The sequence below is a fragment of the Lipophrys pholis genome (assembly GCF_963383615.2).
Source record: "Lipophrys pholis genome assembly, chromosome: 3".
In the NCBI taxonomy this organism is placed as follows: domain Eukaryota; kingdom Metazoa; phylum Chordata; class Actinopteri; order Blenniiformes; family Blenniidae; genus Lipophrys; species Lipophrys pholis.
In genome coordinates this window covers 32,809,412-32,835,177 of record NC_137627.1, presented here as the reverse complement: position 1 = coordinate 32,835,177, position 25,766 = coordinate 32,809,412, and the positions used below count along the sequence as shown (strand labels likewise).

The 25,766-nt window shown below is 40.0% G+C and overlaps 1 protein-coding gene across 1 annotated transcript in view; it reads right to left on the bottom strand.

The window, feature by feature from the left end:
• igsf9ba (immunoglobulin superfamily, member 9Ba) overlaps positions 1–25,766 on the bottom strand; it is a gene marked incomplete at both ends in the record, with an annotated part of 85,185 nt that extends 59,419 nt beyond the window's left edge. Inside the window, 2 exons of the mRNA XM_080460076.1 lie at positions 2,929–3,126; positions 25,703–25,766. Of these exons, the coding sequence (XP_080316202.1) occupies positions 2,929–3,126; positions 25,703–25,766 (262 nt within the window). The remainder of the gene's footprint in view (positions 1–2,928; positions 3,127–25,702) is intronic.

Below are 25,766 nucleotides of genomic sequence, written 5' to 3'. Positions count from 1 at the left end.
AAAAAGTAATAAAGTGGGTGTGGCCGTAGACGCGGATGATCACACAAAGAGAAAAGACGTGTTTGTCTCTTAAGGTCGGTTTACGCGTTAAACGTTTTCGAGTGAAAATGTAAAACCTTTGGTGAATTTGGAAGGTCCGTTTACACGGTAGATGAGATGGAAGCCACTGAAAATTTTACTTTTTGAGAAGGTGGAACTTTTCGAATCTGTCCCAACTTAAAAAAAGCCAACAAAAACGCAACTTTCTGAAAACGCTTGGGCTCCGTCTCCATGGAGATGGCAGAGACGCCGGGACTACATGCACACCATAGTAAATAGTTCATCTGCACATGCACGACAAAATGGACAATAATAACAACGGAGGTATCCAGAGTGTAATGACTCCCAGTCCACATTCTCCTGGGACTTAGTAGTTTTATAGTTGACTGTCACAGGAATAACAATCCAACTTGGTCGTCTGTCCGTACGAATGTCAGTGTACTCCGGTTGTTAGTGTTGTCTGTGTACTCCCGTTGTTAGTGTTGTCTGTGTACTCCCATTGTTACTATTTAAAGTGTATCGTTCCCTGCAGCCTGGGAACCTGGAAAGAATTAAATCCTGCTCTTAAAACAGGAACAATAAGTGTAATTTAACTTTTATCATCATCCCAAGTCAGTTCAATTAATGGGAAATGTAACTTTTATATTTTATATATCTGCAAACAGCACCCACTAGTCGCAGAACATGAAAACTACATTGTTTTCAGCATTTTAGTGTTTCGTTTTCAAAACATGCCCTTTACATGCAAATCTTTTGTGAAACAAAAATGCAAAAATGACACATTTTCACTTGAAGCATGGTCCTACACCTTCACATTTACATGAACCTAAACTTGTTTTGGGGAATGAACTAAACTTTTTCCATTTCATGTTGTTATTGCTCAATAATTCCATAAATTAACCTTCAAACATGGCACAGAGTGCTCAGTCCCTCCTATATCTCTTGTTTCCTTTTATAACATTAAGTGCAGTAGTAAGATAAACAGCTTCACAGCATGTTGCCTTTGCCTTCTGGTGCACAAACATTGCAGATGTAGTAAATACAAAAGGTTATTTTTCCAATTAATTCCAACTATCACTTTGGTTATAGCTTCAATAAAAAGACTGTTACACTTGATTCCTTTGTTCATCACAGATTTTTTGCACAGCACACAGAGCTGTTTTATACATTGAGTGTAAACTGCACTCTGTGCTGCATTGTCACTGGAGTGTGTGGGAAGGCATGTACTGTATGTACAGTGCACCAGTGAAGTGCTGAGACGCAGTTTATTTGCCTCTGTGCGCTCCCACTAAGCAGACGCCCCTCTGCAGCTCTGAACACCATGTTCCAACAAAAATCAAGTGCAGTACAACAACCAGGCGACAGAAAGCTGCAGTGCACCGTCCTCGCCTTGAACTCAAATCCCAAAAAGCTGAAGCACCTTACTAAGGGGGGAAAACACTCGGGTCAACGCTGTAAATTGCGGGTCAGTCCGCAGGGTGAATTACGATTTGTGCTGCAATCTATTTAAAAGTAGCTGTCAGAAATGCCCCTGCTCTCAGCCAGGAGCTCATAATTAGGTTTGCAGCAGAGCAGAGAAATCCATACCCGGCATCATAGAAATGTTTACACAATGATTAGAGTTACGCAGCTTAACTGTGTAATGTGTGTGTAGTAATACATCATCAAGTTTGAGGCAGTCAAAAAGGATGATTTAAGTTTGATGACATGCGTCGCAATACAGAGAAAAAGCAGGGGGTTGCTCAGTTTCAAGAAACTTCACACACGGAGAGACAAAACTGGTCAAAAAGAAAATATAAGCTTGAGCATTTCAATGTGAACGTCGCAAAAACAAAACACCTACAACCATTTGTAACACTCAGTAAAATCATGATGTTTGGTTTGATTAGTCCACCAAAAACGCAGAGTGTTAGAAAGATATGAAATCTTCTGTCAGCGGTGTCAAACATAAGGCTCATAGGCCAAAACTGGGCCACAAGAGGCTCCAATCCGGGCAAACCACCATGGAAATGGTAAAAAATGTCACAGAGAAAACATCGATTTTTTTTTTTTTAACAGATATCTTAAGAGACACTGAAACACTGAAACCTGAGCTGTGACGCTGTCATGAAAGCTAGCTAACTAGCATTAGCTATATAGGCGTGCTGTCAAGCTGAGTTTGTAAAAACACCCATAATGCAACAGCTATAGGAGAACAATTTTGGGCATTTCACTGTATTTTCTAGCAGAGGGTCTTATTAATATTAGATTTTTTATTGAGTTTATGGTCATTGTCTGTAGTAATTGTTTGGGTATATATACACACACACACACATATATATATATATATATATATATATATATATATATACACACACACACACACATACACACACACATATATATTAGTGCTGTTTTTGTTTTATTCATCTGAATATTTCTATTTAATATTATCTTTTTTCAATTTGTATGTTCGAAATAAAGATTCATTCATTCATATACTGAGGGATTGAAAGAGGTTTTCCCTCTGAGGGTATTTCTTTGTAGTTTTACTTGCATATTTTTAACAGCATCCATCAAATCCAGGGTCACGGCAGATCGGATGAAGGCAGGCAACACCACACAGTTCAGTACTACAGTCCTTGTACTTGTAAAAGAGTAAAATTCAACACGAGTTGTACTTTTTTATGCTCTTCTCCAGCCTCACCGGGCCACCGTTTCTCACTGTGCAATGTAAAATTCATCCTTCGTTTCTGCTGCAGCGTCAACAAGATGAAATCTTAAGGATTTACTGTACTTGGCATCTTGGCAAAAGCTCTTCCTGATATGCATCAGAGTCTTCATTAATTCAGAATTTTCAGAATCAATGGGCTACAGGTAACTTCCAGAGCTGGACTGCGAGGGTCTTACCAGTGTATTCTGGGTCCACATGAGGAGGGTAGTAGCGGAAGTTGATGAAGAAGGGGATAGGCACTCCGAACTTGAACCACTCCACCACATACGGGGGCTGCTGGCCGTCCAGGGGAGGGGACACGTCACACCCCAGGATCACGCTCTCTCCAGCGCGTGCTGTCACGAACCGGGGCTCCTCTCTCACTCCGTGGGCACCTGAGGAGACGGAGAGGGAGTTTAATACCTCACATGCTGGAGGAAGAAAAAAAAAAAAAACTCATGATCTCGCTGATTTCCTGCAGACCAAGCAGAAAAATCTCATTGCATTCAAGTCATCCAAGACTAATTTACAAACAATAATTGGATGGCAATTAAAGGTGATCGACTAAATCAATGGATTGAAGGCACATTTTGCTTAATGTCTAGCACGGTGAGCGTCGAGGCGGCGGCGGCGGCGATCACTCTGAACGGTCAGCGTGATCACGGGTAAACCCTCTCCCTTTCATCAGCTTGCCTTGTCCCACCGGCCTGCCGTCATCTGTCACCTGCATCTGTTGGTGGAGTGTTTTGTGGTCGGTGCCATACTGTACTATAAATGAGCTGCCAAGGGGCTCCATTGATCATCGCTGGCCGCTGCTCAGATGAGCTTTACTATGAGCACCACCGGGGCCTGGCACTCAGCCACGGATGTCCAGGCACGCTGCCGAGCGTTGACCTATCAGATGACTCAAAGGTCGGCGTACCTGCCTCAGCAGAACGCTCACTCTGGGAATGGATTTTCTCAGCTGCCACCCCTGTGTTCATTGAGCTGGCCTGAATCTTCCACCGCCGGGCCGAGCACGACTACCCACACAGCCCCCTTTGGTGGTGGTGGTGGTGGTGGTGGGGGGGGGGGGGGAGGGGGGGAGGGGTCGCTTCAGGGATCAAGAGACATGCTGACGTTTCACTCTAGAGAAACGCCATCTGAATAACTTAACGTTTTCATTAGCTGTGTCATTTCTATTATCAGGGAACATTTTTTTAACGGGTTTTAACAGGTTCGGGGCAGTGCTGCCTTCTGTGATTATGTCTCCATCACCACTGTCAGAATTCTCAGGTCACACGCTGAAGAAAAAAAACCTTCAGATTTTCACCCAGTTTTCATGTCAAAAAACCCAAAGGTCTAACTCCACCCCTACGCACCATACGCTCCACTCAGCGATTGTGTTTACCAGTTTAATCTGCATTATCCGGTGACAGAGTTAATCCACTTTGCTCTCTTCAGCCAGCACAGATTCTCGACTGAAACAGAGCAGATTTAATCAAATTACACTTTTTAAAGTGGAGCTGTGGCCTGCCAGTTACGGCCCCTGTGCTGAAATCTCCTTTGCTATGCTGTTGCCTCTTTAATAAAGGAGTAACAAAACAACCATGCTTCTCTAATGAGCAACAACAAACTAAATGAAACATGAATGAATGCCTAAGTGAGGCTCACACGACCGTTAAACAGCCCTCATGGACCTCCGATGGACAGGAGGTCCTCACAGTCATAAAAGGCTATTTTTCATTATGATACCTAAAAGGGAATCAGTGTTTGGTGAAACACAGTGCAGCCCGTCAGAAGACGTAATGATCGCAAACCGAACGAGATGGGAAAGAGTTCTGCAGCCCTGCAACCTGCACACAGTGAGACCTGACATCCCAACAGAACACAACAAGGTTTAAATAACTCGGGCAATATTATAAATCAGCTTGTGTTGTATGATGCAACGTTTTTGTATGAACAATTCTGTTTAGAAAGACAAAATTAACTAGGGAATCCCTCAGTGGGCACATTTCTGAAAATAACAGCAGGTCTGGTGACTTTCTCACTTCAATAAATGTAACAGAGATTATTAAAAGGAGCATTTGGAATTCCACACCACAAATGAACATGTCACCTTATGCAGCAGACATTTCACATGATCAACAACAGAACTGTCGACCATTTATTTTTCTGCCTGAGAACGAGGTCATTTTCACAGAAATTGATTTTTTTTGTATCATATTTGGGAAAGAGTATTCTGGTTTAGTAGAAACCTGAGTGACGTCCTATAAATTAATGAATGAATGCTGGATGAGCAAATATTCTGTCTATGTATTCACAAACGCTACCCCCTTGTTAATTTCTTGAATAATTATTTTTTATTAATACAGTTTTTCCTCTTTTTCCTCAAAAGTTGTCATGTCATTGGAGTTGTAGTTCAACTTTCACCATTAACAATCAGACTTGTTCCCTTCACAGCATCCAGGTGAATTTGTGTATGTATTTTATAGCTTCAGCTTTAACATCCAAATAACAGATATCAATGTATGTATAAAAAAAAAGAGTTATAAAAAAAAAAAAAAATAATAACTTAATATTTAATTTTATGTTTTGGTTTAAACAAACAAAAATAGAAAATAAAAATCAAGAAAATATAAATTCTACTAACCCAAAGTGCCACAGCTGGTAGTTGTCATAGCAACGCAAGACACTTTCCAGATGTGAGAAATTAAGACATTAACTGCAATACACCAATCTGACCACCAGGGGCACAATTCAGTTTGTATTATGTGGTGAATCAGGATTACTACACTGATGTAGAAATGTGTGATCATTTCTAGAATTTGACAAGTTATTGTGATCATAATATGAACAAACCTTCTGTATTAATGAATTCCAGCTACATGTGGCCAAATGTTTTCTGCCTTTGAGGATATAAATAGTGGGATAAAAATCCACTGTGGTCCCGTAAGGCCTGGCATCATACAACATGTGTGTTTGTTAACAAATGATCCGAGTGCCTTCGTATCGCAACACTCGAGCTGTGCGGCTTGCAGAATGAAAGAGAGGGCAGGCTTCCGTCCATAATGAAACACACTGCACACATTGTTTGGTTTGGAGTAAGTAGAGTCACTTGACCTGAAGCACAGGCTCAAACCTTCTGCCACAACAGTGCGTTCCGCTGAAACCCATTGTTTTCTCTCCGTAGGTTGCTGAAGTATTTTCAGGTCCTTGAGGCGGATTTGAGGATTTGGCTTGATGTATATCATTGGGATAATAAATCTTTGGTTGCCTTATGAGATCCTCATGAAGGGACAATCAGCACTGGCTCGGTCACCACTTTTCATTTTCTTAATGGAGACACGCTGACCCAATAGCGTTTATGAGAGCTTATTCAGGGGGAAATATTTATGTGCTCAACAAGTCATAAATGCAGTGCGAGGATCTGCCCTCCAAATAAACAGCACCCTACACATAAAGGGATCGGTACAGTCGGGAGATGATTGCAATCCATGATTGATTTGGCACCGTGAATGTCACCTGAAGTCTCCAGTCACACAGCGAAGACTGAGACGCCACAAACACACAGAGGCAGAAATGTTGACTAAGATCTGCATAAATCAGACATCTAATAAATCCTACAGAGCAATATGTTTTATGTTATCCATCCTTGGCCCGTAGCATATTTATTACCATGATCATGAATTCCTGGAGGGCAACAAGTCAGTCACCTGTCAGATAAATCACATATATGGGCCACAGTTCAGGTACAAAAGCGAAATGCAGAGTGAATAATGCCTCGCTGTTTGGTTTTGGTTAAATACGTGGGAACAGAGTCAGAGGGAGACTCACTGACTCGCATTCCCATCAGCGATCAACGACGTAAACGTAACGAAATCAACATATTTTCTTCTGATTAACCAAAAGTCCCAATATCCAATTCACTGTCACGACCTCAGAGCCACCTGACTCTGGAAATATGAACTTTCTATGTTGTTAAAAACTGTATGATCTGAATTATATTGAAGACCTCATCTAACAAAATAGATTCCTGTTAACATGTTCATGTAAGGTTCTTATTGAACAGCAGAACATATTTCTACTTTTGAGCCGTCGTGTGCTGACAGTCTTGAAAAAAATGGATTCAGACAGCCGAGGTTTCGTGTGTCGCATCCCTGAAAAAACCACAAGGCTCCTGTTACTTGTTACTGTTGTGTTTCCATCGCTGCAGAGAGCCATATTATAGCGATTCTCGCACATTGCAGGTGAACAGCAGACTGCTGAGCAGACAGACGGGGACGATGCGCGAATCTTCAGAGACTCACGTGTCCTTCAAGATCTTTTCTCCAGGATTAAAGAAAAGAGTAAAACAGTTTCAGGTATTTCTGTTCTAGCACTTTGTGACTTTAACCAAAGAGGAAGAAGAATTAAATTGAGATTCTATTCACAGGTTTGGTCCAGTTGAAATGAACACCGGTACAATTGCTGCATTAGTGTCGTTCATTTGTTCACATGCCAAATGCATCCTGGTGACCAGCCATCATGCAAACTCTCCGGTCCTCTGGTGCAGGTTGATCAACTCCAATAAGACAAAAAGCACAAGCAAACTGCAGAAGTGCCATTTTTTTCAGCATTTATGTGCACAATGAAGGAATTCCTCCTGATGCTTTCTTACAGTCATCAGGTTGTTGGTGAGTTCTCAGCTGCTCAAATCTCACCAGCGATTAATCCACATCAAAATTGAGTTTTAGTTGTTTCTCCTTAAAACGTTTGGTTGCACTGAATTCGTCATTGTAGAAGGAGTCTTGAACAAGTTCAGCCATTTGAAACCAACACACAAAGGTTTCTGTGACACACACTCTCATCAAGAAACGACTAGAACATCTCCAGACAGGTCGAGGATCTATATTTCGCAAACCAGCTCCATGTTTGTGACAATAAAGGAGACTATGCAATAAAACAACTAAATATTCTGACATTTATCTAAACTCACAACTTACAAACACAAACAGCTGAGAAGCGAGCTGGCAGCGCTCCATATCAGCAGGTTCCTCTAAGGAAGACGTACAAAGTTTCAATTCATTCTCCTGGCAAACCTTCCATTTGTTTAGAGAGAATCAATTTACACCTTAGGCAAAAGCATAAATGCAAACTGTCACAATATATTTTTCTAACGATCATTAAATCTGAGGTGAAAGATCCACTTACATATGTAACAAAGACAAATCCTTACTGATGCACACAGAGGCAGTGAATTCATTATTAACAAGAAGGAATAGTATTGATCAGAAGAGATTCTTTTTAATTGGAGAGGAATGAAGGTGAGCAGGAGTAAAACAGTGGATCAGGAAGACGGTGAATCAGCGAGGACGTATGAAGCAAACAGACATGAGCTGAAGTAAATGGAGTTTAAAGTGAGTAAGAGAAGAGAGAGAGGATGGAGATGATCTAGTGGCAATGAGGAAGAAACGATGAGGCAAAAACCTCAAATGATCTGATGTGCTCAAAAGGTAAGGCTGAATTTAGGAATCGAAAGCAGAATTTATTATTTACATTTTTTTTCTTTATTTTTATTATCATGTTATTATACATGATCTCAATCCAGCCTCGTGGAAACTCCTGAGCTGTAAACCTTCAGGTTGCCTCGACCAACGGGTTGAAGGACACCAGAAATTCTTTATTTTTAATTTTTTGTGACTATGGTTATTGTCAGTCTGGATTGATTCCAATTTTATGGCTGTAGATTTCTCAAAACACGTGTAGCTCTGAGGCTCGATTTAATCTGAAAGGTTTCACCTTCATAAGGCAACGTTCTGAAAACAATGTCCGTTTACATGGCAACAAAAAACGTCAAAAAAGATGTAGTTACAATGCAAGGCATTGTCTGTTGTTTTTGTAACTGTGGCTTAGTTGGTAGAGCGGTCCTCACCCATTTGGAAGGTCGTACGTTCGATTCCCCATCGCAACATGTCCACACGTTGAAGTGTCCATGAGCAAGACACTGAAGCCCAAACTGCTCCTAATGGTTGAACTGATTGCCTTGCATGGTGGCCGCCTCAATTGGTGTGTGAATGTGTGTGTGAATGGGTGAATGTGATGAACAGTGTAAAGCGTGTTGGGACTACCAGAGCGGTTGAAAGGCGCTATATGAAGAGAAATCCTACGTTGGGAGCCGTTGTCAAAAAGTTTTGTTTCCAGTGTCGCCGAGCACCACTGTCGTGTAAAGACTGACCCAAAAACAACCAACGTTTTGCGTTTTCACTTGAAATCATATCCGTGTAAACAGGGCCTGATGGAGAGAACGCCAACTTTAAATATCTGCAGTTCTTCAATATTACTGTGTTTTTAGAGATTTTTGTGGAGATTTATCTTCTTTCTGGGAGTTTTCAAATTCTCAAGATAATCATTTATTTATTCCCGAACATGTACAAATAAAAACAAACAAGCAAGAAAAACAAACAATGAATAAAAAAAAAATGAAAGGAGACACTCATCCAAATGAGTAATCCAGAGATCACCGGACACACTAAGACACACGTCTAAGAGTTAGTGGTGTGAAAAGCGTGTATGAAACAGGTTCGCAGTAAAAGGGTTGAAGAGGAAAACAATTCCAAAACCAGGAAGTCAACTTTTCTTTTTTTCAATTATCCTTCAAACAAATAGCCATAATTTGACATAATCCTTTAGATAACTCCAAATGTGCAAACACATTAGGAGAAAGTTTACATTTCATGTAAAGTTCTTAATGTACCTTTCCAGACTCTGGTGGAAAGGCTAGTTAAAGTTAAACTCTCACTAAAACACATCAATCAGAGGAGACTTTTACAGAAAAATGGTGTTGAATGTCTTTAAGATTTTTACAATATGACTCATTGTCCTGTTGGCTGGATTGGACCCTCTGGTGTGTTTGTTTTGGTCTCTGAGCCGCATGTTTGACACCTTGACTTAAGCTGTAAACACCTTCACTTATTGAGAGCTTGACTGATGCACATAATCAGTCGCAGCAATCTTTATTTATATATGGTTTTATGGTGATAAACGATCAATACAATTCCTAACAAACTGACAAGCAAACCGAAATGTGTTGACTGATTCAGACAATGAAATGTAACAAACACCATGAATCAGTAAGACGCGTCTGTTCAGGTTCAGTCAGCAGCTGTCACATCGCCTCAGCAGCACAGCAGGGGAGCGCGGGGTTAAATCCACCAGCCATTTCAACTTGCAGTGGGTTTTTTTCTTTTTTTCAAGTGGCAGCGGGTTAAAATGGCTTGTTGCAAGAAAAGTACTACACTGTACTTTCAGTAATGATCACAGATTTGTACAGTAAATAGCCTCTCAAGGCATTTTTTCTTTTTTTTTTCTTTGCAATAATCAGGCAGAGCTGAGCCGGGGAAATGTTGTGATGGTAATAACGTCCAATAACACAAAATATGAAAAACCGAGGGAGTTCAGTATGAGACGATTCTAGATGAGCTCAGATTCACCGATAAAAAACATCCGACAATTCTGCATCTGGCAAAACTAAAATCTAATATTGACCTCATGCTTGGATTTGATTGGGTGCATGAGCGGGGATGAGTGGGGATGAGCGGGGATGAGCATTGCTCACTGCAGTTGGAGGTTTGGTAAAGGATCTATCACAAGTTGAAATGCGTATACGTGTGTGTCTGCTGCATAGCGAGGAGGATATGAGCGGCACATCAGGCTGGACGGAGCTCCTGATGTGGAGGATGTAATGGAATATAGACTGGACGGAGGCTGGAGAGAGAGTCTCAAGGACGCGCAGCCACTGCGCTGGATGGGCCACTGACAGGGCGGTAATTGAATGCCAGCCTGTGTGTGCTGAAGGTCACATCAGTGAATGGCCTGAATGTGTGTGTGTGTGTGTGTGTGTCTATAAAGTAGATCTCTGTGTTAATCCCTGCAAAATTCAAACAAGCAGGCCGATTCTACATCAAACTCAATTCCTGCCAAAGGAAGCGCAAGAAACATAAACCGCACACAGCCTTTAAAGTGAAAGCACTGATTTCTCTTTTACTTACTACTGGAAAAAAGGTTCAGATTCCTGCTGCTCTATCATTCATAGTTAATCACCACGCTTCCCCTTACATCTCTTCCTCTCTCGCAAGCTCTCTACAAAACTCCTCGGCTGCAGAGGCTCCATTCATAACCGCTGTGTGCAAAGTGTTCCCCTAAACATATTGAACGCTGTCTGCCAACCAGGAAGTAGGAACACAGCCGCCTACTGTGAGATCCATACTGCGTTTGGCACTTCTGCACTCAGATTTACTTCCAACAGTTACTATCCACAATGAATGTACAATATGAAGTGATGTCAAACACAAACAGACACAAAATTCCACATTCACCTTTGAGGCAAAACAGAAGGTAAAACAGAATTTAACTAACGATCACAAGTTCCTTCCTTCCTCATGGCCACATGCCACCGTTTGACTCAATTAATTCCGTCACTGCGGCAAACATATTAGAAGAGATTAATATATATATTTTTTTTTTTTAATGTAACAGCCAAGCAACTATTCAAGTTCCTTCATTTTCCAAACAAACTTAAATATAACAATATATTAAAATGTAAATGCCACTTGCACCTCCGGCATTACCTTTATTATCATTATTATTATTATTATTATTATTATTATTATTATTATTATTATTATTAATAATAATAATTTGTTCCAGACATGTCAAAACAGACATAAAATACAAAAGAGAAAAAAATCTATATATACCAATAGGAATTCATCTACATTTATGCACATGGACGCATGCACACATACACATGCACTTATATTTGAATCCTTTATTAACAATTGATATAGATAAATGAATCTATATCCAACATACACACACCTATCTACATACATATACATAGAACTGCACATATATATGTAGAGCTCACAATTAAAAACAGTAAGAAAAAGTGAAACGTATTTAATTCTTTCCCTTCTCCAATATTAAATAAATACAATTTATAGATAGATAGATAGATAGATAGATAGATAGATAGATAGATAGATAGATAGATAGATAGATAGATAGATAGATAGATAGATAGATAGATAGATAGATAGATAGATAGATAGATAGATAGATAGATAGATAGATAGATAAAATATCCAAACATACTCCAACTTTCCAACATTTATACAAGAAAGGTCCAAAATAAACCTGATCTATTATTTTACACCTTGTTAATGTCAATTAAAGGCTCGAAAAAAAATGTCAGCCTGCATTCACTGACAAGCAATGCTCAGTCAGGGATGCAGTGGATGTGCTGACACCTGCTTGAACGGCGGTGAGAAGAGAGCGAGGCAGGATGTGTGAAATGGGCCGGGCCTGCCAAAGACACAGAGGGCGGAGCGACGGAGCAGGACGCTGCACTGCCAGAGGCGCACCAAATCCCTCAATTAGACCACAATAAAGCAAACATTCTACATGATGCTGCTGCATGACCCGTCTACATGCAATAAATAAATCACATGATCTACTACAGCATGAGCTGCTCAGACATCCACAGAACAACGCTGGCTCCAAATATCTTCCAATCGTAGCCACTGCCATGTAATTTACACTCTCTCCGGCTCTCACTTCCTCTTTCTACGACTCTCGACACTCGAGCCACACGAGAGCCGCTCGCTGTGGATTCAACACTCATCTGAGGTGCACAAGTCCTTGATGGGCAGGTGGATGAACAGAAAGAGGAAAGACACACTGCAGATGTGATAAATGTGTCCAGAGCTCTCGGAGAAGACATCTAGTTTCTGTAGTGTGCCGAGGAAAAGCAGAAAAGCTCTGATTACACTAGTTTATCATCACAGCTGTTTCATTTTAACAAGTCAAGTTTAAAAGACCTGGAACAAATTGGTCAATATGAGTTTGGTTCACATTAAGATTAATTTAACTTTAAGTGAGACCAATTGAAAAAAGATCTTTAAATACAATTATCTAGACAATTTCTATTTCTTTAGTTGCAAAATATTTTAAAGAATAAGTGCAGTTTCAACTATTTTTTAATGGTAGCTACATTTCTCACTGATATAAGCTTGAGTCTCAGTATTGGGCTAAGCTCGCTGAATTGCAAAGCCAAGGAAATAAATTAGAAACAGCAATTTTTATGAAAAACTTCAAGTCAATGTCTTTTTTTTGTCATTTTAACTCTTCATCAATCCAGATGGGACCTATATGATGAGATTTGGCCCCCAGGCTGTAGGTTTGATAGGCCAGCTTTGCAAAAGGCATCATTTAACTTGCTTATCATTATTAATGTTTTTACTTATATTAGCATCATATATATTTTTTCCTTATGAACAAATAAGAAAAAATAAGATGTAATCTACATTCTGCTTGACATGTGTGTGTTTGCATGACAGCGACATTTCAGTAATATTTCCTAAATACTTATTTTACTCGTTCAGTGTTTTTGGTTTCTGAGGCTCATGATGAAGAAGAAGTGACAGGACCCGCGTCCTGCTTCAGCCTGATAACAACAGTGATTATCTCAATTGGTTAAACGCCTTTCAACATTGAACATCGATTACTGGTAAAGGTGGTTCACTGTATGTGATCAAATACTTGACCGCCGCTCACCAAGACGACTCCGCTCCGCCTTCTTTAATGAAGTGCCTCGATATTATCAGTTCGGTGGAGCCCAGTCTGAGTGTCGAGATGCTTATCGCCAACCCACAGGCCTGAATAATCAGAGGGCCAAGAACTGCTCATTGTGTTTAAAACCCACTGCGCTCAATGTAATTTCACAGATTCATATCAGGAGATGGCGCTCCGTCGCCCGTTCTACTCCATCAAGCACGAGCTAATGAGGAAACAAAGAAGATCCACTTGTGCTTACAACATATAGGTCGGCAACATTAGGCGCACACTGCCCAGCAGGTTGGTTCACACTTTGAATGCTATTCAGTGCTGGATCCTCATTAATTGTTCCTTTTGCATCATTAAAGGGAATTTGACATCTTATAGATACCGTGACCCACGCTGGGTCAGAGCACGTTCAAGTACAGTGGAGCTGCAGTCTGGAACGGCTCACCCACACATGTCCAGTCCAACACCAACAAACAGGATTTTAAAAAACAAGTTAAAAGGTTTCTATTGAAATCCATATAAACTACTTAATTATTCCTATATACTTTTTAACTAAATTGTCATGCATAGTTTATAGTTATTTCATTTTGTTCTATTCTTTTTTTATGATTAATTGGTCTGTGATCACTTATGTTGGGATCTATAGATGCATTTGTGATGAATGATTTTATTCAATAGATTTGTATAGGTAGAACTTGTATTTATCTATTTATTCTAAATTTGCACCATATTTTTGTACAATTTTGTGTTAAATTGTTGACTATAATGTCACTATTTCATATTTTTATGGATTTTTTATTATTACTCATTTCATTTTTTTATGACTTCTTTGTGTCATCCTCTGGTTTTTTACATGTCATCAAAATGATTAATATATATTTGCATGTTTTATTTTGTATGCACATGTAGAAAATCCCCAAAAATTCATTCATATATTCATTCCTGCACAGAGGTCATTAATGGTTTAATATACCAATCATTTTCAATCCTGTTTTATGCCACCTTAAAGTTTGTCTACTTTTTACACTTTACATTGATTGATGCACAAAAGGCGCCGATAGAGCTGTTCAACCAATTCAATTAGTTAGAAGCCGTTACTCCACAAAAGGCTATTGTTAATGATATTTATGTTCAGACTTTTTTTTAAATCTAAATGCATTCGATGTTCAAAACCAGCACACACACACACACACACACACACAGAAATGTGTAGCAACTATACTTTGAAATCTGCAGTGTGAAAATAGCGTTAGATCCAACAAGATGCTGAAAATCATTCTTCCTAAACAGTTGCATTTTGACATGACAGCTTTGCATATTTCTGCAACTGCATTTCCACGAGGTAAATCTCCTAAAGGTGCTTCAGAGAGGCAATTTAATTGCCATGTAGGGATTGTTTGTTCAAGAAACCTCATAAAGAAGCTCTTCTACCTAGAACTGTAGAGTCTCTATGTATCAGAGCAGCTACATCCCTAAACTCCTTGTCACTTACTTAAGTCGTGAAATCATGACTTTGTTATCGCTCCAAGATCTGGACTTGTGCTCCGAGCTGACTGGGCATTTTCAGCCGCAGCCCCAGAACCTTGGAACGGCTTCCACGTTCACATCAGGTCATTTGCCTCGCTGCCAAACATTGTTATTCTCTCCGGCGTTCTGAGATCAGCCTGTGTTAAACACGATGTGCTGGGTGGGGGGGGGGGGGGGGGGGGGGGGGGGTCTGGTCTTAGTGCCGAATGCAGGGCTACGATTCAACATCCATGTAAAGTGATTAAAGCTGATTCACCTTCAAGAAACGCAGAGCAGAAGCTCACAGCTCTAAACGTACTTTATCTGACGTTGCCAAATAAATTTTGGTTGTTTTTTTTAATTTCCTGTATTTCTGCCCATATTACTTTTTTCTTTTACGAAAACAAGAATGATTGTTCCTTTTTGCCACTTGAAGGAGTTATTCTTTATTTTGATAAAAAAAAAAGAATTCTCCAAAAGCCCAAGTTTTACTTTAAATGTAAATTTTTTCACTGTGAAATAGTTTCATCCATTGTTTGTATTGGTTTTATTGTTTTAATCTGTGAGCCTGTAGTTTTATTGTAACCAGTGAGTAAAAACCTCCTCAGAGTTTAATCTAACTTTGAATTACCACAACTTAAGCTGCACAAACATTGTTTTAAGAAGTTTTCATGAATAAATATTTCACACAGCTTCTTCCAAAGACTTTTCTATAAAAGCATATTGGTTTTGCTTTAGTAAAGCAGTGAACAGAATTTCTTTTTCTTCTGCAAAGAAGAATCTATATGTGGTCTTCTTTTCATTTACTAAACAAATAGAGCAAAATACTCCACGATAAGACGAGCCGAGACGAGACGAGACGAGATATTCCTTCATTTGTGCTACAAATGTGCATTGTTTTAACAGCAAGCGGACAATAAATGAATAGAACAGTAGAAAAAGAAAATAATACAGATGTACTGATAAGAATATAACAATAATAGTAAAAATGTATGATTAAGATGACTGTAGCATCATTTACATTCTTACAAGAGTAATCTAACAGTATTAAAAGTACAAGAGTTCAAAACTCACTGACGTTTGACCATTACTGAATATTTAATACGGGTAGTTTCATGAAAATATACAACCAAATGATCATCAATGGGTTTGTCATCAAGTGATCCATTTTCAAGAAACGTTCCCTAAAGTTTAAATCAGCAAATTATCATCGCAAAGAATGACTCAGTCATACAAAACTATTAATCTTTTATAAGGCTTTATCAAAGTTTATCCAACCAATCCCAGCTGACTATGGAAAAATACAACTGGGGCATATACAATACAAACAACCTTAACCTTAAACACATGTGTATTGGGAGAATACCAGGAGAAAAGTTCCTCTGCACAGGGAGAACATGCAGACGTGGCCCATAAAGGCTACAAACTCAAACTGAGGACATCGAGGATCGCTAACCACTACAACACCTTGTATATGAACCTCAAAGACATCATATTCTACATGACAACAAAGTATTGATCTTCTCCGGATTTACTACCTGAATAATACCGAATTCAAGCATGCTGACTTTCACTAACGTTGAAGTTTGAGTCACTTCATCATTCAGACCTGCTGCCTGCAGCAAACCGTTCCACACATTCAGGAAGGAGAGGATTGAGGGTTGGACCATCCAACCCGAGCCACGTGATCTAAAACTGGCTTTCCCAGAATGCCCCCGGCTGTGTTTTGCAAGGAGACTCCCGCAGGACTGGTCTGGCTGAGGGAGTAGAGAGGAGGAGGCGGGGGAGGAGCAGGAGGAGGATAGGGAGAGAGCATCACCAGAAAGAGCTGGCACATGCTCAGTACTGCGAGTCTGCCATCCACAGCTTGAGCACAGCCCCTCTCCTGAGCTCATTACTGGGCTTTACTCTCACGGCCATCAGCGAGGGGAGGGGGGGGGGGAGAGAGAGAGAGAGAGAGAGAGAGAGAGAGAGAGAGAGAGAGAGAGAGAGAGAGAGAGAGAGAGAGAGAGAGAGACCAGAGGAAGTTACGCTGTCGGTGGAGGAATTGTGAACGGATCGGTCCAAATCAGGGGAGATGACTTCTAAAACAGCCTTGCAAGCATATTAAGAGCTTATGTTGAATATGTTTACAGTATAGATCCACTAACTGAAGGTGACGTATGCCGACACTCAGAAAGTTGAAAATAAGTCGAGCACAAAAATAGTCGACGTCCTGCAGGATGACCTTGTGCTTTCTTTGTTGCCCAGTTGAGCGAAAGCAACCAGCAGGGTGGGAAACCAGCTGAGGACATTTGGCTTTATTACAAGGCATGCTCGATTTGACTTTTCTATCTGTACTACACTGCATAGCTGGTTAGTTTTCAGATCGAAACGTTTTAAAATCCAGTAGAAACTTCACATGCCTGTACACCTCTGATGACATGACATGTAATATATATTATACAATACAGAATCTGTTATCATCTGTGTTTATCAATATGCCCATGATTTTATACTGAAGCTGTTTTATATTAATCCCCTTTATTTATTTCAAATTGAACAGCATCATAGCAGTGTAGCATTTTCAAGGCAGGATTTTGACCGGAACATTTGTATTCCAACAATCATAGATCATCCAATTACGACCTTAAAAATTGAGGTAGTTAGTAACAGAAGTCTCTGAATGGATGAGAGTAAAATCTTTCAGTACAGTTTAATATGAAGCGTCTCACAGTACCGGTCAGCAGAGAAGATGCAAGGACCAACATGCACTCTGTGTATGGCTCTTGTCGCGATAGCAACACACAATAATGCAGTGTGCAGCATTTAAAAAAAAACTTAAGTCGTCACTTACAACTTTTCCAAAAAAACACCACATGCTTACTTGAACATTACCTGCTTAATAAATTCAACATTTCATCAGATCGCCAATAATTTTGTGTTTATTGAAAAATGAGCTTGTGTAAATTGTACATCTTCCATAGTGATAGTTTAGAGCGCTTTTACATCTGCTGTATTTTAGCACAGCCCAGCAGAGTATTGGACCGAGTGCGGTGGATCAGGGTAAGTTACTTGGTGCACGCCAAAAACCTGCTTGTTCACATATGAAAGGAAATTAAAAAGTCAAAACATGATTCAATTCTATCCTATAATGTCCATATGATATGCTGCGTTCAGGAAACCTTTCACACAGAGAGCGGCTTCAACTGTGTCATGTAAAAACGTATTGCTGAATGTAATGAAGTGTGAGAACATTTAGTGATGGTGCAAATTCCTGTGGCACTGGGGAGGATAACCAGTAGATGCCTATGTAACCATGTTGTCGGCCCCAGTATTGCAGTAATGCTTCCCTTCGCCAGATCTTGCAGCGTTTGCACCAAAAGCAAAAATTGACTTTACATTTCAGCCCGTCACAAAATCCAATTTTCTTCTAAATCAGTTCAGAGCAGCGGAGCGCTGAAGGATCTACCCTGGAACAGTCATCAATTAACCTCACATACATTTTCTTGGCGACCACGCAAGAGGACAACATGCAAACTCAACAAAGAAAGTCCTGGCCCACAATTCATTCCCCCAACAACAGTGGAAACCACTAAACCTGCATCTATGTAGTTTATCCTTTCTTCATCAAGAATATAGTAAATCAGACTTATATTATAACTGGTTCATGAATTTACTTTGATCCCATGCTGAGGTCAAATATACGACAAGAAAACAAGCGGTTGTATAATTAAGTGAATGGATCATTCCTGTGTACACACTTTTATTGATTTCTTTTACACTGACTGGATTGATGCTCATCCAGAGCAACACAAGAAGAGCATCCGTAACAGACAGGGCAAAAAGAAATATGAGTAAATATGAGTAAGTTTGGTGGAATATTTCAGAATTTAGCATAAAACTCAGGAGTCAAAAAACATTTTGGGGTGGTTTTCAGTAATGAAATTTTCACATTGTTTTTTACAGTCAGTTTAAAATAAAAGATGCATGACGCAATAAAATTGCAATTTTAAAGAAATCACCACATCAAGATTCTGATTAAAGTAATCTCTCTCTTTAGAATAACCAAACCTGACAGTTATTAAGCAACAACTCCACTGAAATCAATTGTATTTGTTCTCCTCTGAGAGTAAACTGTCAACAAAAACAATGTTAAGGCTTCTTGATATTTGCACTCGATTTTCAACAAACACAGGAAAGCAGCAATCAACGGAAACGTCATTAAACTGCACCGTCACACAAATTCAAAGACAAGACACTGGTGTGCTGAATGCCCATCATTAAAAGTGCTGAAATCACTGCACATGTCAGACAAATTAAGTCTCTGCTGTCATAAGCATCTCATGAAACGCAGCAGCGTCCCTTAAAGTCACAGATTTTTATCTGAGCCACGCTCTGCGGCCGGACCCCCGGGAGCAGCAGGGGGCCTTTCAGACTTCCCCTTCCTCCCTCTGGGAGGTTTTCAGACGCGTGAGCGGCATTTTCTGACACACTCACGTAACCTGTCTGCTCCTACGTACTCAATCCCTCGTCTTTTAGGAACAAGTGTGCCGGGCCAGGGCTCACGAGGGAGCCCCAGATTCCTGTGAAACATCAAGAAAGGCTGCTCACAAGAAAGGAATTACAGATGAAAAACGTCTGGCTCAAAGCCAGCTCCAACAAATGCTTCAAAAAAGAAAAGGAAAGCTGAAAGCCCCAGCTCAGGACCTGAGAGGAGAGTCAGGCCGCCGTCAGTGACTCTGGCTGAGAATGGTCCTTCAAATGCACTCCTCCCCGACACTTGCCAATGACATTTAATTACTTCTATATTGCCGTCCGAGTCCCTCTCGCTTCACCTTGATTGGTTGCCAAGTCACTGTTGACTTTGTTGAACTAACCTCGGGTCTCCGTGACCATATGCCGTCTCTCCGATGGGCTTTTGGCACCAGAAAACTCCTCCGGACGTCCAGTTACTGTGACTGATGGCCGGCACCTGAGCCCTTCTGCGTACGTCCGTTGACTAATGTGGCCCGCCGGACATTAAAGGAGCTCATTTGTTTAGTGTGTTTAACACTTCCCGGAGAGGACTTTTCAATAAAGTTGCAACTTTTCCTCATCTTTAATGTTGAGCTGATTGTTTAATTAAACACCTAACTGCGGGGTGACGCAACAGCTCAGTGCAAAACCCAACACTTCCTCGTGAAGTGAGGAAAATTAAAAAAAACTAAACACTGAGATTTTTGTGAGATTAATGACAGGAAGCATGTCTTTAAATATAAACTCACCTGAGCTGTGTTGAGTGAGTCAGTGTCAGTTCGCTCAGTTTTAAGTGTAATGTAGCTCTGCTTGCATCTATTCTACCAAAAACTTGTTCTCACTTTCCAATGTTTAGCCAATCTCCAAATGTGCTTGACTATTATGCCAAAGCAGCGGACTCAATAAAAGAATTCTACTCATCAAACCTCAGTGCTGCTTGACCTGACAAGTCTGTGCAAACGGCAGCAGTCACGAGCAAACCTGGTGTTTCTTTCAACTAAAAATACACGTTTATTTTTTGCCTGAGACACCCCAGAAGTGAATTGACAGAAAAACTCCAAAGATAGGTTGATGCCAGAAGGATTTCTATTGCGCCGTAAATGTCAGATGAGGTAATACAAACACATGCAACAACATAAGTTGTGCTCACAAAACACACACACAATATGAAACTGGCTTCATGTCACACCCCAAACTCTATTCAAGTTTTTCTTCTTGTATTTGAGTTTTTGTTGATCGTTGGTGTTTGTTTGTCGAAGTACTTTGTGAATTTTCTTTTGGAAAGTGTGTGTTTGATCTCTGCAGATACAGTAGACCATGTGATCTGCATGTTTTAATTTGGCAGGAGATTTACGCCAGATGCCCTTCCTGACACAACCTGAGCAGTCGGGGGATTAAAGCCCCCGGGTCTGCAGACGGCCTCCAACTGGTTACTGTAGTTACTTCCAGTTGCTCATTGCCCTAACCTCTATGTCAACACTGCCACAAAATGTTGTTTTTAAAGCTAAAAATTATAATATAATAAATAATTACAATTATTATGGAAACTTTTAAACACACAACCTTCAGTTCACATTTTAAAAATAAAACCTCACTTAAGAGTGAGCAGCTTTACTTTGTTAGTAGCTTTAAAGTTATCATACAAACCATACATTATGTGTTTCTGAGGTTCTTAGAAGATAAATGTGATGCTGCAATGAATAATTGCATGCTATAGAAATAGTAATTAGTGATAGAAATGATTTTATTGTTAATACACTGGAGCCAACAGTTGTCTAAACCTGAACCTAAAGTAACTGGACAAACGTTAACTCAAGTATTAACTATTCAGTGCAGTTTCATATGAGAATGTGGATTTCTTCTCCTTTTGCATTATATTCACCAACGATTTTGTGAGTCTGACCATCTTAGACTGCACCTATATGCAGACGACACGATGCACTTTATGTCGCTTTCAAACAACAATTTAGGTCATTATGAAGTAAAGCATGAATTATATTATCCAGATCATTTGCAGTGCTTGTTTATGTGTTTTTAAAAAGTGTAAATGTGAAAAACACCCTGAGCAAAGCTATTACTGAGGTTTTGAAAATCTATCATACATCATTTAGGCTATTTTGAGGCTAACATTATCTAGGAAAATCATCTATTCTGTGGCATTCGTCCACATATCAAAACATTTATTGCATTAAGCTCAAACACGATAGATTCCTCTATTTTACTGCCTTAATGGATCATTACTTTAAAAGTATCCATCACCTCTATATCTATATCACAGTGGCAGTTTGAATTTATTCCTCACATTACACAATACTGTCCAGTCATACATTGTTAGAATATTTGCAGCTATTGCAGAGGCACTTCCAGCATTTAGCCATCAATTTTATTTAAAGAGCCTCCAGTGTAGTTTCCTAAAAGTAATTGAATCATTTTATGTCCAACATTTTGCTGTCGACTCATCCGCCCCGTGTTTATGCCTTACAGCGAGCAAAGTGCACATACAACAAAATACCAGTCGAAAGAGAGGAGCCAAGTCTCGGCTCGCCAAGCCGCCCTAATCCAACTTTTCTTCTTTGTTTTGGACCAATTTCTTTTCTGACCATCTGTTTGAATTCGTGCGTGCTGGAACCTCAAAATCTGACCTGCTGCTCTCACACATGGAGATAATGAACAAGATTAAACCACATCACCCACATTGGCTAACTCGGAAAACTTTCTTTAAAATATTCATTTCTAAGCAGTGGACTGGGTTCAGGTGAGAGCGGCCATTTTGTTTCTGTGACAAACCGATCTGGTGTAACAGTGAAGCATATGGTTCCAGCTTCGTCTGACAGACGAGGTGTGCAAACATGGCGGCTCGCTTTAAGGATTAATTTGAGATTTTTCAGATATGTGCACGTTGATATTGCGCCTCAGAGGGCTGAGTTGGGAAGCGAATATCACAAAAGCTGCAACAATTATTCCATTTTTTGATCGATCGAAACGTAACAAATGTTCTGATGAAAAGTTTCACATCTTTGGATTTAAACTAATCATCTGGTGTTGGGAGCGAGCAGCCCATTGGGCCAACTGAATGAAATCAGGCTGTTTAAAAGATCGCTACACGTTTTATAATCTTTCCAGAACAAACAAAAGGTTATTCAATAATATGTTGTATTTTATTAGATCCCCTTTTCTTGACTTCACAGTAACAATGACACCAAAGAGAAACTGATTAGAGAAATGGACAAGTCTTTCCCAACATGCTTGATTACCCAGAAGAAATCATAGTAAATACTTTTTCATAAAGCTAGAAAAAATATTAGAGGGGTTTTTTTGTATTCTTTTGAGGAGAGTTAATATAATAATTTTGACCAGGAGAAATAAAAAAATAAATAAAAAGAATTTCAACCATTTTGCTTTGGAATTATAGTCAAAGTATCATATTGACAGTACGTTAATTGAGGGAGAAACGCTGCTTAGCTGCTGAGAAAGTACATTACTGGTATTAAGTGTGAGTTTATAGTCAAATAACTGGAATGTTTCTGCTTCTAACCATCATTTAGTCACGGTTCACGTTTCATTTCTTGTTTTATTTGTGAGTTTCCAACTGGCAATGTTAACATGTACGCAGGGATTTACAAAAACTGCGATATTTCTCTGAATTTGGGTCTTGCATTTACACATCAACTCAGTGAAGAGTCACCACAGTGGAGCTCTAGAAAAACTCTATGTCTCCGTTTGCATCTAAAGAGAGGTAGATTTACGTCACAATATGCAACGGAAGCGTCATTGGCATCGTCTGTGTGTGACAGTTTGAACGCTGTGATGAAAATGGATGGATTGTTCTCTTGCTTTACTTTATATTTTATCAACATATTTATGAGGAGCGCCACTTGTTTATCGGTCCAAACAAACAAAATGTTTCACTGAAAGAACAGCAAATAACCTGCACCGTTCGTGATTTCATGTTTTTCACAGGACTCTTATTTCGCTATCATGGCTGCATGTTTCTCGCTACACTGCCCCCTACAGTTTTGGCTGCTCATAGTAGCAAAGAACCAGGTGTATCTGTGGGTCCATGTCAATGAAGATTTTTTTTGTAAATGTCAAGGGGCAAATTTCTGTTTTTGTACAACCCGGGTAGGTGAAAATGTGGCCTCAGTCAGGGTCCTGATTTCTAGAGTCTAAGTAATTATCTCCTGTGATCTCGAGGACTTTGTTATTTTTGGTCATTTGGGTTTTGCGTTTTTTTGGTTGGAATAAAGATGAGCTCCAGTTCCACCTACAGCGTTGTCTGGCGTCTTGAGTCCTCCTCTGGGCCAAATGCAATACTTTTTTTTTAAATTTTAACATCATGGTTTGTAATTTTAATATCTTAACCCCAATATTATAACAGTGATTCACAGTTGTTTGGAAGAATGAAAGGGATAAATAAAGTTGTTTGAACTGAACTGGAAAATGAGTGGGAACAAAAAGGAAAGTTAACTTGAATTGACTGGAAGTCACATCATCCTCCTATTATAATAATAAACAGTTTACAAGAATGAAACTGCTTTAAAGGGATGCTTTTCAGATTTCAAGTAAAACACTGCATATTGTCCGACTTGACAATGACAGCAGGAACAGAGAGAAACGTATTAACCTCAACATCATCTACCCACTGTACAGCAAACTGGAAAATACATGTTTTTAACATTTGAAAGCTCTAAACATGCCGCTTTGAAGATGTCAAGGAAAACACTAAGAGTGAAAATAGTGAAAAATGTAAACCATGATGTCACACACCGACTGCAGGGGGTTACAAAATGCACATATTCTAAGGAAAATCCACAAATCCTTTGTTTTTGCTTAGCAAAGTTAATTAAGTACAAACTATGACTTTATAATAAATAGACACAATAAAGATCAATCTTGCAGGATCATCTTGGTAAATATTTACTCTTAACATGTCAGCATTCAGCAAATATTTCAACTGTGTTCTTAAAACACATATTTTCTCCTCAGAACATTATTGATAAGAAATCAACCCTATTATTGCCAGTAATCCTTTAAATCTGACGACAGGTTGGTGCGTTATCTTTATCAAGACAAACGGTGGATAAAAATCAGTCCCAGCTGGTGTTAAAAGCAATTTCAGCGGTTCTGTGCAGCATCACGCTGCAAGCAGACAGAGCAGCAGCTTATCGTGGGACAGTGTAACATAGGACGCAGACCTGCTCTCATTTGTAATTACTAATAGGCTACGGTGTGATTTGTGACTCTCCGGTGCAGCTTGTAAGACTTAAATCACCTTCAGTGCAGTGTCGATACCAGACAACACCTTTGGATCGATATTATTAAGCCACATCTGTGCCTTTCATAGGGTGGATAATTTGTGCTTTAAAGAAAGACACCCCTGAGAGACTATCTGTTCCTAAATCAAACGTGTTTCGCTGCATTACAGCAAGTTTTCATAGTGTACTCGTCTGGGCCTCGCCTGACATCACAGGAGGAGTCAGACCTGCCAGCAGACCAGTTTTGACTGGGTATGTGGGGTCATTGGGATCAGTAACCAGCCTACAGCTTGGCACATGTCTCCCTCATCTGGACACAAGTGGGAAAGCAAGGTTAAGTAAGTACATGGGTCAATACAGAGCGCCCGGGAAAAGAAATATGAACAAAAGAGGATATTGTGCCGTTTGTTGCTGCAGGGATGGATAAATAAACCTCTTGGATCAGCACAAGAAGAGGCTGGCAGTTTGTATGTGCTCAGGGCATAGACACACACACACACACACACACACACACACACACACACACACACACGCACACACACACAGTGACACCCCCCCCCCCCCCCCCCCCCCCCCCCATCTCCTCCCCAATGCATGTGCAGGGTTAAAAAAAAAAAAACCTGCATATGACTCCCATGCATGCAGCAGTGGGCTCTATCAAATCCAAGAGTGCATTTTATCTGACACGTGATGCATTATTTAGTTACTTTTCCATCTTGAGGGCTGATACGGTCACACCCCTCACTGTGGAGAACTCAAATGGGATGATACAGAGCACACGTCGTCCCCCCACCACCACCATCACCACCACCACCTCTGCAAAAAAGGGGGGGCTCATCTTCCACACATCAATCAAGCCCATATTCGTCAGGATCTATCACTGAGGAGATATTGGCATGTTGAATTATCTCCCATTTCGAGACAATCTGCTTTACGATTATACTGAACTTTCACGTGACATGAGAGATATGCAGCCATTTGTGAAGGATGAAATTGCCCCCACAGATCATAGGAGCAAACATGGGGGGGGGGTTAAAAAAAAATCAGCAGCATCGTACAGGCAGACAGCAGAAATGATGAGCAATGCGCGGCGGCACAAGAGCACAAGATATATTGCACTTCAACTCACCTTGAGCGGCCGTTCCTCTGGTGCTGAATACACTTGCTATCAGAGTGGCCACATACCAAATCAT